This window comes from Panulirus ornatus, chromosome 46 (genome assembly GCF_036320965.1).
Source record: "Panulirus ornatus isolate Po-2019 chromosome 46, ASM3632096v1, whole genome shotgun sequence".
NCBI classification, from domain to species: domain Eukaryota; kingdom Metazoa; phylum Arthropoda; class Malacostraca; order Decapoda; family Palinuridae; genus Panulirus; species Panulirus ornatus.
The window spans coordinates 1,845,840-1,860,268 of NC_092269.1; the positions used below are offsets into that span (position 1 = coordinate 1,845,840).

A 14,429-nucleotide genomic window follows, 5' to 3' on the forward strand; every position below is an offset into this window, starting at 1 on the left:
TAAAGGCACTTCATTAGTGAATGATGGCTGTTTTTCCATTATTACCTCTAATTCCTTTCCTTTTACTTGCCTCTCTCCTTCCTTCCTACAAGGAAGTATTAATTCCTTTAAGAAAATATTTATTCCTATTAGAGCAAGCATTTAGCCATTGCATAACATACATGATTTAAACCTATGTATTGTGTTATTCATTCAGCTAATGTTTCAATTAATTTACTGACTTTCTGATGAAAAGATGCACTAGAGTTGCCCTCTGGCAGTGGCCTGTTGAGGGAAGGCATTAAAGGCTAAGAAGCAACACTGGAGTTCACTAGTTATGGAGACTATTGCCATGACCACTCCCTTGAGGGAGTTCCTGGTGAGAACAGGCATCAGCAATATAGATAGATAGAACCAAAATGTTGATGTGCTACCCTTTTTTTATTGGCCTTTAATGCATAATGCAAATTAATTTATATATAAACATCTTGTTTTATCCTTGTTATTTATTTTTGTTTATATAATTTCAGGTGAAAGCAGAAGTTAGTCAGGGTCCTTTTGTGGTTCGTCATACACAGTTTAGAATTAAGCCTGGCCATTATGTTAGTGTTCCCGTTTACTTCAAGCCTCGGAAAACTGGGAAATTTTCTGGTCAGCTTAAGTTAACCGTGCTGGAAGACCAGAAGATTCTAACTGTTAAGCTTTCAGGTAAAGCTGTTCTATGAAACTTAATTGCCACACATTTGCATTTTAAATATTTGTAAGACCAGCCAATTTTATATTCAAAACATTTAGGAATACTTATTATAGAGTATCAAATGAAATTAAGCTTTGCATGCAAATCAGACACTTGGTAATCAAATTCCAATAAAACTGTGATAATTTATTTTTGATAAGGAAAGTGCACTGGTGTAGATGATTTATTTATTTATTTTAGCTTTACTTCATTCTTCATGGATATTTAAAGAATGATTATACCTAAATGCCTGCGGGACATATTCAGCTTGATACTCGTGAGTTCTGTTACATTAGTTTTTCAGAAAATAGTAGAACCTAGTTTTCTTACAAACATCTTTTGAGGAAGCTGTTACCTAACAACATTCCTCTAGCCAACTAGAGCTAGAATGGATGTGAATGAATGCAGGAAATGGCAATTGTGTAAATTTTAAATGCAATCTTTTTAAACTGTCATCACTGACAGTTATAATGGGTTACTTTGAACAAGTAGTATGAAGGCAAGAGCAAGTGCTGATACTGTATTGGTTTTTATGAGAAGTAACTTGAATAAGACTGATTATCAGAGCATTGGCAAAACTATTCTGTATGACCACTAGGTGTGAATTACAAAGCCAATTCATTTTACTGACACCATAATCAAGACCAGTACTGAATGCATGTACAGCAAACTTCATATATGCACAAATTAAAAAAAAAAACTTTAATTAAGGACAATGGAATTTGATGTGTAAAAAACAAATTCTCCCCTCTTGGATCTTTACCTTATGCTACTACTGCTTTATCTTCACACTACTAAAACATATTGGTGAAAATACCACATTACGTAGGAGCCTTTGCAAACACTGCATTAGAGTTGGCCTCTGCCAGTGGCCTGTTAAGGATGAGGCACTAAAAGCTAAGAAGCAGCTCTGGAGTTCACTAGTTATGGAGACTCTGTTGTCGTGGCCACCCTCTTGGGGGAGTTCCAGGTGTGAACAGGCATCAGAGATATAGAAAGATAGATAAATAGACCAAATTCTGTGTGAATTTCCTTTATGAAATCATGTAAGAATATAAATACTATTTTATCTAGAAAATATATAGGCCTTATAAAACACCATTAACTGGGGTACAGTACTTAATTCATTTGATATTCAATGCAATGGAGTCATCAGTATCATTGGTAATATACTTTCAATCTTCTTTTTGTTTCTTTAATCAAGTATAAAGTGTTGATAACTTGTGAAGGACTTTAACAAAACACAAGCCTTCATCTCTTGCTACAAAGCATAAACAATGAAAAACTAATGCTTGTAAAGTTGTACAATAATTCTTTCGTATATTTTGTGAAGAATACCTACAGTTGCTTGTCTGAAAGATAGCAAGCAACTGTGAGTTAAACACGGATAACTGAGTCTACTGTACAACACAGTACAGTACACATGTTAATCATTATCTCAGGCTTAGTACAACTTAGAGTTTTTTTCATTTTACCAAGCCCTTCTGCACAAGATGTTTGAAGTAATGAGGATCTGCTGTTTAACACTATCAAAACTGTTTTAAATACTTTTTTTGTAATTTCTTTAAATTTCCTTGAGCTGCAGTACCATACTTAGATAGCTAACTACATTTGCTGTATATTTTGTAGACTGAATAAAAATTTAATGTTTATTTGTTTCCTTTTGCCCTATTTTCAATGAAATCGATTCCCAATTCCATGTGGTGAATTAGGAAATACACATCCTCCAACTATGAACAGTGTGCTAAACATGAAATATGAAATTCCACACTTACTTTTTCACTCTGCAACCTAAGGTGATTCATCAAAAGTAAGCCCAATGTCTCCATTCATACAACTCCCATATGTAAAACATCTCAGCTGCATTTGATCTCAAAGAGTTCCTCAAGCATCCTTAAGGTGTTTCCAGCATTAACTATTATCACATAGAACTGACTTAATTAGAGATAGACCTATTATTGATTTGATAAAGAAAAGTGAATCATAGGATGGGGGAGGGGGCAAAAATTCTGGGAGCATTGAAGAATGTGTGGAAGTCGAGAACATTATCTCGGAAAGCAAAAATGGGTATGTTTGAAGGAATAGTGGTTCCAACAATGTTATATGGTTGCAAGGCGTGGGCTATGGATAGAGTTGTGCGGAGGAGGGTGGATGTGCTGGAAATGAGATGTTTGAGGACAATATGTAGTGTGAGGTGGTTTGATCGAGTAAGTAATAATGTATCTATATAATTCTTTTTTTTATTTACTTTTTTTTATTTTGCATTGTTGCTTGCCCACTTTTATGGAAATATAAGCAAGTTCTTAAACCTCAAAGAATTAAAATAAGTGTTGTGAAATGCCAAAAGTTTGAATCTCTAGGTAACTCCATGAGCCACCCTATTACACAATAAAAAATGGTATAGCGGATATACATAATTCAATTCATTCTAGGGGAAACTAATTTCATATTGGAATGTAATAATATCTCATTTTCACACGTACAGTACACAGAGAATAATATATAAATACTTTCCAATAACTTTTGCCTTACTTTCAAGTCCCAAGATGTGTCTAATGAATAATATCCTTGATGATGTTGTGGAGTTCGAATGCCTTTCCAGCACAGAGTCCAGCCCAGTCATCACTGTTAAGATTCCAAATCATCACTCCTGCAACACCAGCATCAAGGATCCACTGTGCCTAAAAAGATAATCAACTTTGAGAAATGCCCATTTCTCAGTTCATGCTAACAGATGTGAAAGGCAAAAAACAATTTCAGTATCCTTTTATCAAAAGCAGAAAATCCTATTTCAAGATATTCCTTTCTAAATAATTCAAATTCAATACTCCTCTATCGGTTACTCCACACTTCTACATTTCCCTTTCTTTTCTTAATATCCTACTTCTACTTTTACATACTTTTTAAGGAGATCCTAATTTTTTCATACATTTTGTATTCTACAGCATATAATTTGTGATTTTCTCATCTGACTGCCCAACCTAGAAGCATAGATCTGTTGGAAGAACCTTGCATTTTCCAAATGTGCCTTTATTATAGTATCTGTAAGCAGAGAGGTAGTTCACAACAGAAAATATTAGGGAAAAACCTTATTGAAATGAGCCATCCAGCACTAAATACAGGAACAGCACATGATATAACAATAAAAAGACAAACAGACAGTGATGTTGCGATTATTTGTGGGAGAAAGACCTAATAATAGCACAATACTAAGTTTTGTGAATTTCATTCAGTTCAATGGTTCTCAATACAAATACAGAGTTAAAGACTGGAGGCCCATATAACACACTGTATATTGCTCGTCAGTATCAGAGAAATCTTAAAAATGGATATAATATGTGCATACAATCTTGTAAGGCACATTCCTAAGCCACCTTATTCTCCAGCTGTAGAAGCCCCAACTCCAGCATCAAGTTTATGAAGAATTTTCAGCGTATTGTCTGAGAATCACCTTGACAGAAGTTAATGCTCCTAGTTGCAGGACACTGCTTAAATGCCAAGCTCAGACATAAGGAAAACATCTGCAAATCCCTCTGGTAGTGAGTGAGAGAAACATGCAGTACTAGCTGCCAGGTTCAAATGCACAAACCCAACTGACCTCAAGAAATTAAATGTCTTCCTCACGATTTTTAAATTCATGGGGGTGATTGAAGTTGTTGCAGTTTACAAAAATCAAATAAAACTGCAAATAATTGTAATATCAGTGTATCTGGAAAATTTCCAGAGTACATCTTGTGCCAAATGTGGTCTGTGATTAACTATGGGCTAGAATAGAATGCATCATGAATGCATGTTGCCTGCTAATGATATACTCAAAGTAAAGGCAAAGGACTATTTCATGAAGAAGTGGGGAGACTGACTATTGTATGCATTTTATGCAGTCTTAATTAAAACAGAAAAAACTTATGTCTCATTAACATTTCTGCTATCCTATCTTTTCAATCACCCCTTGCTTCTCTCTGTTCTATCGGTATCATTTTGGACACTGTTCTTGTGAGCAACCTGTATGAACAACAGCATCCATAAACTGGAATTACAGCAAATGTTTGGCTGCTGATTGCTATATCTTCTATGTGGACACCAGCTGCATGAGGCTCAACCTTTATGGCAGATCCTTCTTTCCTCCTATGGCTAAGCTGTGGAATTCTTTTCAGTTATTTGTTTTCCTATTTCTATAACTTATCCATCTTTAAGAGTTGGGTCTACAATTACCTGAGGAGCTCAAATCAATCTTTCCTGTATTCTTTCTTCTTGTACCAAATATCTTACCTTTCATCAAAGGCCATACTTTGGGTATGGTTTTTCCCATTGCATGTTGGATACTATGAAAAAAAAGTTCACATACTTCTTCAACCTACACTGAGGCTGCTAATACATATGTACAATTTTTTTCACCTTGGATACTGAGGCTAAAATCATTCTCTTCTCCACCCTCACACATAAAACAGCTCCATTGCTATCTATTCTATCTATCTATATATCTGATTCTCATTCTCCTAAGGAACTCCCTCAAGGGGGTTGCATTGTACACAATTAAGTATATTTCTGGCTTTCTCACCTGAAATATCCACGACAATCGATTCACTCTGTGTCTGTCCACCTATTATGTGAATTACCTCTTCTCTTTGTATCTTGAACGAAACAACAAAGTATTATTAACTCTCCTGCCTATCACATCAATGGAACCATCCCTTTCTGTTTACCATAATACTGCTGGCTTAACGAAGCAAATCAAGAATAAACAAACAAATCCCTTATTTGAATACATCTATTCATTTATAATATACATATACCATAGCCCCCATCCACAACCAAACCCTATGAACCACTCCATTGTTTATCTTCACCACTTCATCTGCCCTGGTTCAGCCCAGTGACAGCATATCATCTCCCCCTTTATACCAAATCCAACCAACCCATTCTATCCAATATGAAACTCTCACCTACCCTAACTTCAGGCCTAGGTACCTAAAATCCATCCTCACTGCCCCCTTTCTTCTCATTCCCTCCTTCCACCTCTAAAATATATCTTTTTTGATCTCCATCCATCCTCTCCATATGACCAATCTATTTCAGCACACCATGGGCAGCCCTCTTAATCTGACTGCACTTACTACTACACCTATCTCTGAAACTGTCATGCCTTACTTGATCAATCTTTCTCACACCACACGTATCTCATTTTCAACACATCCAACCCCATCCTTTCCTTTGTATTCAAGACCTATAAAACACTCTCACGGCTAGTATACATTCAAACATGCTCATCTTTGCCCTTACAGACAAATCCTTCCTTTTGCAAAGTCCTTTGTGCACCCAAGACTTTTGCCCCATCTACCACCTTGTGACCCACTTCAGCCCTCGTCTTTATCAGCTGCCATGGTTAGTCCCAGGTATCTAAAACACTTCACTTCTTCCAGGTTCTCCTTATTGAAACTTACTCTCTAACCATCCCATCTCATCCCTCTACTGACCTTTGGTTCACTTCCTCTTTTCACATACTATGCCAAACTCTAACACAAGCATCTGGAATCTGCCACCAAAGCTGTATCATTTGCAAACAGCAACTAGCCTCCCACCTGAGAATACTGTAGGCCTGACTTTTCCTTAAAGACACCAGCATTTAACTCCTTCACAAACCTACCCATGGACTCTGTGTGTGTGTGTGTGTGTGTGTGTGTGTGTAAGGCATGCAGAAGGAGGAATGTCATGTTTTCTTTGGATATGAAGCCATACAACTCTATAATTCTCCTCTTCCAGAAAAATGAATTATACTAAAAAGTTCAAAGAAATACAAATACCTTATCTTTGATGCTGACAGCATTCTCATAAGAAATCCAGTCTCTCTCCCTTACAGCATATGGGACTTTACTTTCATCATCAAAGTAATATGTGGCTCCTTCCTTCACAAAGATGCATGCCTCGGTATATGTCAGTTTTCCACTGAACATGCCTTCATCAACTGCTGGAGCCCCAACATTGTGCCATTCACTGGTAAGCAACCTGCAGAATCAAATGTGCATAAACAATACCTGGAAAACTATAAATACAAAAATACAATATAAGTAAAGAACAAAAGGCAGGTTGCCCTTAAATAAATGCAATGATGTAGTGCTAGGAAAAGACAACAAAGGCCACATTCTTTTACACTCAGTCTCTAGCTGTCATGTGTAATGCACCGAAACCACAGCTCCCTTTCCACATCCAGGCCCCACAAAACTTTCCATGGTTTACCCCAGATGCTTCACATGCCCTAGTTCAATCTACTGACAGTACGTCGACCCTGGTATACCACCATCATTCCAATTCACTCTATTCTTTGCACGCCTTTCACCCTCCTGTATGTTCAGGCCCCGACTGTTCAAAATCTTTTTCACTCCATCTTTCCACCTCCAATTTGGTCTCCTGCTTCTCCTTGTTCCCTTCACCTCTAAAACATATATCATCTCTATCAATCTTTCCTCACTCATTCTCTCCACATGTACAAACCCTTTCATTACACCTTCTACAGCTCTCTCAACCACACTCTCTTTATTTCCACACATCTCTCTCACCTTTCCATTACTTGCTCGATCAAACCACCTCACACCACATACTGTCCTCAAAAATTTCATTTCCAACACACCCACCCTTCTCTGTACAACCCCATCTATAAGCCATGCCTGGCAACCATATAATACCGTTGGAACTACCATTCGTTCAAACATACCCATTTATATAGAAGGGACTCCTGGGGCAGGAAGTAAGTAATCATATATTAACATATCATCATTACTAAAATATTATACTTTGTCGCTGTCTCCCGCATTAGCGAGGTAGCACAAGAAAACAGACGAAAGAATGGCCCAACCCACCCACATACACATGTATATACATACACGTCCACACACACACACATATACATACCTATACATCTCAACGTATATATATATATATATATATATATATATATTTTTTAATTTTCCAAAAGAAGGAACAGAGAAGGGGGCCAGGTGAAGATATTCCCCAGTCCTCTGTTCTTAACGCTAACTTGCTAACGCGGGAAATGGCGAATGGTATGGTATGATATATATATATACACACAGACATATACATATATACACATGTACATAATTTATACTATCTGCCCTTATTCATTCCCATCGCCACCCCGCCACACATGAAATAACAACCCCCTCCCCCTCATGCACGCGAGGTAGCGCTAGGAAAAGACAACAAAGGCCACATTCGTTCACACTCAAGTCTCTAGCTCTCATGTATAATGTAACAAAACCACAGCTCCCTTTCCACATCAGGCCCCACAGAACTTTCCATGGTTTACCCCAGACACTTCACATGCCCTGGTTCAATCCATTGACAGCACGTCGACCCCAGTATACCACATCGTTCCAATTCACTCTATTCCTTGCACATCTTTCACCCTCCTGCATGTTCAGGCCCTGATCACTCTTACATTACTAAAATAATTCTTCATATTTTTTTCTCTTATATTTATTCACCATTTCCCACATTAGCAAAGTTATGACAGGGACAAATGAAAAAAGCCTCATTCACTCACATCCAGTTATTGTACAAATCATATGAACATAAAAGACCTCTAATTTCTCAATAATCAATATTAGCAATAAAAACTGTATGGATCCTTACAGAGTAGCAGCAATGGAGAGATCAAATTTAATGTGTTATGTCTTACTTCCAACTGCGTCCAAAAGTGGGTATCCCAATGATGAGCTTATCTTTTGGCATTCCTCTCTTCATCCAATACTGGGTAACCCAGTGGATATTCAGTGTAGAAAAATAACCTTCCTCATATCTGGATTTAGTTAGTGGAGCATTATGACCAGTGAAGGGCATGTATGGTTCAAATTTGTGGTAATTGTATCCCATAACAGAAACAAAATCAACATATCTGAAACAATGTGAAATAAATTTCTTATTAACATTTCTTATACAACCTGAAAAGGAGTTACAAATCATTATGAAAAAACTATGTAGTACATATCACTGTCAAGAGGAATTATGGGACTTCTTCACCCTAAGTTTCTTTAAGTGTCAACCAGGTGGGTGTTTAGACTGGTGGGCAGTGACCTGGTATGTTTTATTTCATCTCAAAATATCTACTTAAACAGTCATTGTAGGTGAAGAGTCACTAAATATAATACTAAACCCTGATATCTTTGATTCAAAACACATGCTATGAAGCCCTGAGCCCTTAGACATTCTAATGTCCTTTACAACAAAATTGTTCCTTATAATCAGCATATAATTCAGCACTAATGTATTATACTAATATCCCTAAACAATAATCAGACAACACACTCACTTGGCAAGTTGATCAATTTCATATGAACTGTCAATGATGTCTTGAGATCCTCCAACAGCAACAGTTAGCATGAGTGGTGGGTGAGATGCTAACTGGAAGTACGCAATACATAATAATAAAAAAATCCTTTATTCCCACTCATATACCAAATTGTATTAGTTGTATCTATATAATCTAACAGGGCTGTACAGAAACAACTGTTCTGCAGTGTCACTAAAAAATTACTCTCTTATTTCAGGCCTAATGAAATATCAAATCAATGTAACCAAAACATAGACAACGACATTACCTAAAAACCAATCCACTTAACTCATTCACACTTTCAAGATTTATTCGACAGTTTCCACATCCAATACAAAGTTAAAAAGACATAAAAAATATGGAATGCTCGGGACCTGGACTTTGCTGAAGATTACATTTTTCTAATTTTCTAAGCATATATACATTAATCTAACTTCCAGTGCACTTAACAAGTTTATCTTCACCTGCCACACTCAGAAAGTATGTTTTCCCCATCATATCAATACTAATTTGGTCCACAAGTTTTTAGAATAACACTTCAGTTCTCTGCGCATTGATAATATTATTGCACTGTATACTCACAAAATACTCTTCATCTCTTCTTTGTAACTTTCCTTAATATTATGGTTTATTTGATAGCTTTGCACAAGGTAAACAGGCTGATGAATGTTAGCCTTAAATAGACTCCCCATATGTCCAACTACAACATGACAAAGAACAAATGAACAACAATAGCTTCTCAATATGTGTTAACATTATAAATATACCATTAATCTGTGACTGATCTTGTAAACAGGATTTGATCCCTAAAAGTCATGTAAGTAGAACATGGAAAATTAAGGAAAAGTAGGTGATTAGACTAAGTTTTGACAGTGAGGCTGGCTGTGCAATTGATATTTCTAATATAGAAAGGAAACAAATTTAGAGAAAATAGAAAGACAAATAAACAGATTTTCAGAATCATATAAAAAAGTTATACTTCTTTTTTGAAAGAAAGTGTTAGCATACCTTGAGGGCATTGTTGAGCTGAAGAACAAGATAGTTAAACCTTTCCTTCTCCTTTGGGTTTTTCTTCCAAGGTGGCCATGCTGGGAACTCCCAATCCAAATCAAGGCCATCAAATCCATGGGTGATTAGGAATTTATGAGCATTGTATGCAAAACTACATGAAATGAAAAAAAAAAAAAAGCGTCATGTCACTTATTGTAAAATAAAAAACTACACCTGTCTAATATACAAATCAGTTACTTTCCACATGCAGGGCTTGTTACTGAAGAGTCAGGATCTATTCAGTACAGTAAAGTACTAACAGTTTAAATCAACTTGTTTTAGGACTTATACATCAGTACATTTCCAAGTGAACTAGTGTGCATAAAATGCTGAGATAAACCCCTACCCTAGTGTCCCCTCAGTGTTAAGTTGTAGTTTCAATTTTTCACTATCAAGCATTCTAATCATCATTTTTTTTCTAAACAATATATAAGTTAATCAATCTGAATAAATTGCTAGCACTAATAACACCTGCACAAAAGTAAAAAAACTCTAATACTGTTCTGTGATGAAAAATTGCAAAAATACATCCATAAAGATGAACGATAAGAGAAACTTAGCCACTGTTAAGCAATCCACTTGCCTCAGTACAGGAAATATAGTTTTAATGGCTTACATGAAGATCAAGTGCAATACACTTTTCGCTGTGAACAAAGAATGTTGCTTCTGTTTTGATTAAAGAATGTTACTTCAAATGGTAAAATAAATCTAATCTTCGCTAAGAAGTTCCAAATTACCATTTGCACAAATAAATGGAGCTTTATCATATATTGGAAGTAGTAGCTGGTAAGCAGCCAAGGACCAGGGAGGAATATTATCAATATTATCCGCCTGGGTATTAGGAGGGATAGTGACATCTGCGTAGTCAGCCAGCACTTCAGTGGTTGTCAAGCTGCGTTCTTCTGACCCAGGTAGCTGTCTTTTCTTCCTGCTTCATCCACATGTGGACCACAGGCATTCTGTCCACAAACATGCAGTCTCTCTGTCACACATAACACTTGACCATGCTTAACTCACAGAGCTCATTCTTCATAACTAGATCTTCCTGTGCTGAGCACTATGTACAAGCCTTGCCTTTTGGCAAGAAGCAGTAGGCAGGAGCATTAGGTGGAAATATTAGGTAGAAGTTGTCAGTAGGGACATTAGGCAGAAGTAGTGCTAGACTTGCCATCTGCTAGTGGCCTGTTAAGGGTGAGGCATAGAGGCTAAGAAGCAGTACTAGAGTTCACCAGTTATGAAGACTCTATTGCTGTGGCCAACCCCTTGAAGGAATTTCAGAATGGAACAGCTATGAGAGATACAGAAAGATAGATAGATTATCATATATCAGAAAATCCTATCTAATGGTACTCTGCACTGTCTGTACTCTCTAAGTGTTTATGCTCCACTTTTCATAAAAGCAGAGAGATAAACACTACAACTTACATAGCTACTCCTCTGGGATCTTCAACAAGGGAAGAAAAACCACTAGTAATGCTCAAGAGGACCTGAAGGCTTGGATTTTGCTTCTTCATAGCCACTACTTCTGCATACACCTGACAGAAAATAAACAAATATCAAATTATGATATTTTATCCCTAGGGATACGGGAAAATGAATACTTCCTACGTATTCACTGCATGTTGAAAAAGGTGACTAAAAGGGGTGGAAGCAGGGGGACTGCAAATAAAAATCACATTTGCTTTTTTTTTCTGGAAAATCACCATAAAAAATAATAACATTTTTCCTCTCATCAATTTTATGAATTGGAAAATATTCATAAGTGGTATATATTTACAGCTTTACTAAGTATTTCTCACATACACATATTTACAGCGGATTTTCAGTCCACCACATGTGAATACTGCACATGAACATATTCATTATTCTTTAATGATAAAGTAATACACTACAAAGATCAATACATGAAAAACAACAAAATGATACAAAGAACAAGGGTCTCAAAATACATGATCAACTATATACAAACTTTGCAGCACACAAAGTGTAAATCACTTTCCAAATTTTTACAGCTGACAGTGTTGGTACAAGAGATGTATTTGTATGGATTGCCTCTTTCCACTCTCATTCCAACTGGCAGGCACATTTTATCAGTACAGAGAGATGCCTTATGTCACAAGCAACATCTAGCACTGGTAAAAACTCCTGAGTGTCATAAGCCATGTAAGACAAAGGGGGAAAGTAAAACTAGTGTGCATGCTCATTGTCCTCTGAGCAAATCAATGATGATCTTTAAAGCGCTAATGATATTAATGATGATTTGGCAGATATTGAACTGATGACTCTAGGAAAGTCTTCTTGTATCTCTAGTCATTCGTAGAGGTGGAGAAAAGACAAAGATGTTTCAACAAATGTTAACATACCAACCATAAGTTGAGTGCAAGTGCAACCCTGCTAGAGCATTAGCTATAAATGTCTTTACAGAAACAACTATGGTCAATATTACTGATATTCCTTGTTTTTGAACTACCCATCATTCAATGGCTTGATATTCTTTTTGAATTTTCAATAACCCAATAACCTGTGAAACAAGATTTTGTGGCTCTATACTTTATGGGTAAAATCCTGTATATAACATCATCAGTACTGAACACTAAAGTAGCACACTTATTACTGCAGAAAGTGATTAACACCAAAATCTGTTATTTCATAGCCAATGTATGTTTATTTTCCTAACAGCAGAGTCTCATTCAAGAAATCAAAGTTATTCACTTACCCTTCCAGCAAAGAATTCAGCAAAGAATTATCTTAATATTTTGCAGCATTTGATATTTTGTTAAGATATACATGTATACATTAAAGTATGGGAAGCAGCAATCTTTACAGTACCTTGAAATCTCCTTCATCCAATGGGACAATGGTATCATTTTCAATTCTGGCCTTGGAAATAATGATATGTGTACAAAGGGTTGGATCAATCTTTTTTATAGTCAGGTGGGTTTCAGTGCTTCCACTGCCAGGTAATGAGAAATAGCAAACCAGTTTTTGCTTCCATCTACATGTCTGCTGTTATTCATGGGGAACTCATGTGCTGAAAATAAATTTTGTCCTTATTAGTATGGTACTTATGAAATCAGGTAAATAACTCTATTTAAAGAACCTATTAAAACCTACCATTACCTAGGGACCAATATCTACTTTGATTTTCAATGAACTATACCAGTATCAAATCATGAAACTGAAGTAAACCACGAAAAATGTTAGGCTAATCAATGCAAAATCAGACAACAGTAATACACAGCACGTACGAACACCTCATTCAATCACTGTGGCTGTCAAGATTTACCTTAAATTTCATATTCTAGATGAAATACACCAGTCACATCCATAAATGAGCACCACCAACACGGCACCAGATGCCAACCAACATACGACATATTGAATGGCCATGCAATTCCCAGCAGCCGACAAGTTTTATGTTGGTAAATTTCAACTATCATTTCCGCTAAAGGTCAAGGATTTCATGTGCTCCTCAATATATTTCTAAAGCCTTAGTTCATCTAGTTCAAAACAATATAATTTTCTGCAACTCTCACTGAATTTTCTAAACACTGCACTAACAGTGAAGAATATAAACCAAGAATAAAGACTAACATTTAGAGATAACAGTGATGTGGAGCTAATCTAGACAATTAATGCATCAGTAAAATCAATAAACCTAATGAGCATCCTTTATGCATACACTTTACTTAAAATTTCTAATATAACAAAACTTGGATCTTCGTACGTCATTCATTTTACTACAGTAAGATATCACTATGGCTCGTCGTTTTCCCTATTCTTCACGGATCAATTAGATTCATGTTCACTAACCCTTTAGTGGCTGGAGGTGGCGATGATTTTGATGATTCTGTATGATAACGTGTTTGGGTGTTGGTATACCATCACAGAAGCAGCGCCAGACCCACACAACCACCACAGTCCACAGCAACGCCACACACACCACCACACTTCTCCTGTCCCGCCTCATCTGTTCTGGTAATGTTTCTAGAAGGATCCTCATCTTGGCTGAGTATGATCTCCATCAGCCTTGTCTTCCTTTATCCTACAGTCATGTGACGATGAGCAAATGTCAAAATTCATGTTGATAAACACCGCGTTCGTGGATGCGATCCGATGGTGGTGTTTCCGCAACTGTTTTTTTCCCTTTAAATTCCGGATTTACTTTCTTTTATGACGGTATCCACGACAGGAACACTCCAAAGGGATATAAAGGCATCAGAATGAAAATTCTTAATGTAACAATGAACAACAAAAGCAGCAAAAGAAGAGGAAATTTGAAGATTTCCTTAAAATCATTCACGAAAATAAATGACATGA

General features: G+C 36.5%; 2 protein-coding genes across 5 annotated transcripts in view; one reads left to right on the plus strand and one right to left on the minus strand.

The window, feature by feature from the left end:
* Window positions 1-2,365, plus strand: part of LOC139763386 (uncharacterized) — a 46,800-nt gene extending 44,435 nt beyond the window's left edge. Inside the window, exon 28 of the mRNA XM_071689398.1 lies at window positions 510-2,365. Coding sequence (XP_071545499.1) covers window positions 510-704 — 195 coding nt within the window. The 3' untranslated portion in view covers window positions 705-2,365. The remainder of the gene's footprint in view (window positions 1-509) is intronic.
* The window catches only part of LOC139763048 (acidic mammalian chitinase-like), a 57,103-nt gene extending 42,895 nt beyond the window's left edge, over window positions 1-14,208 (minus strand). For 3 of the 4 annotated variants that reach the window (XM_071688612.1, XM_071688613.1, XM_071688610.1), the window contains exons 1-8: window positions 13,923-14,207; window positions 12,939-13,140; window positions 11,535-11,644; window positions 10,068-10,221; window positions 9,039-9,130; window positions 8,409-8,624; window positions 6,517-6,718; window positions 3,248-3,396 (exon numbers count right to left, since the gene is read on the minus strand). In XM_071688612.1, coding sequence (XP_071544713.1) covers window positions 3,268-3,396; window positions 6,517-6,718; window positions 8,409-8,624; window positions 9,039-9,130; window positions 10,068-10,221; window positions 11,535-11,623 — 882 coding nt within the window. In that variant the 5' untranslated portion in view covers window positions 11,624-11,644; window positions 12,939-13,140; window positions 13,923-14,207 and the 3' untranslated portion in view covers window positions 3,248-3,267. Of the gene's footprint in view, window positions 1-1,816; window positions 3,397-6,516; window positions 6,719-8,408; window positions 8,625-9,038; window positions 9,131-10,067; window positions 10,222-11,534; window positions 11,645-12,938; window positions 13,141-13,922 lie in introns of those variants that run through there. The other variant, XM_071688609.1, reaches the window with a different exon arrangement.
* Between the last annotated feature and the right edge of the window lie 221 nt (window positions 14,209-14,429).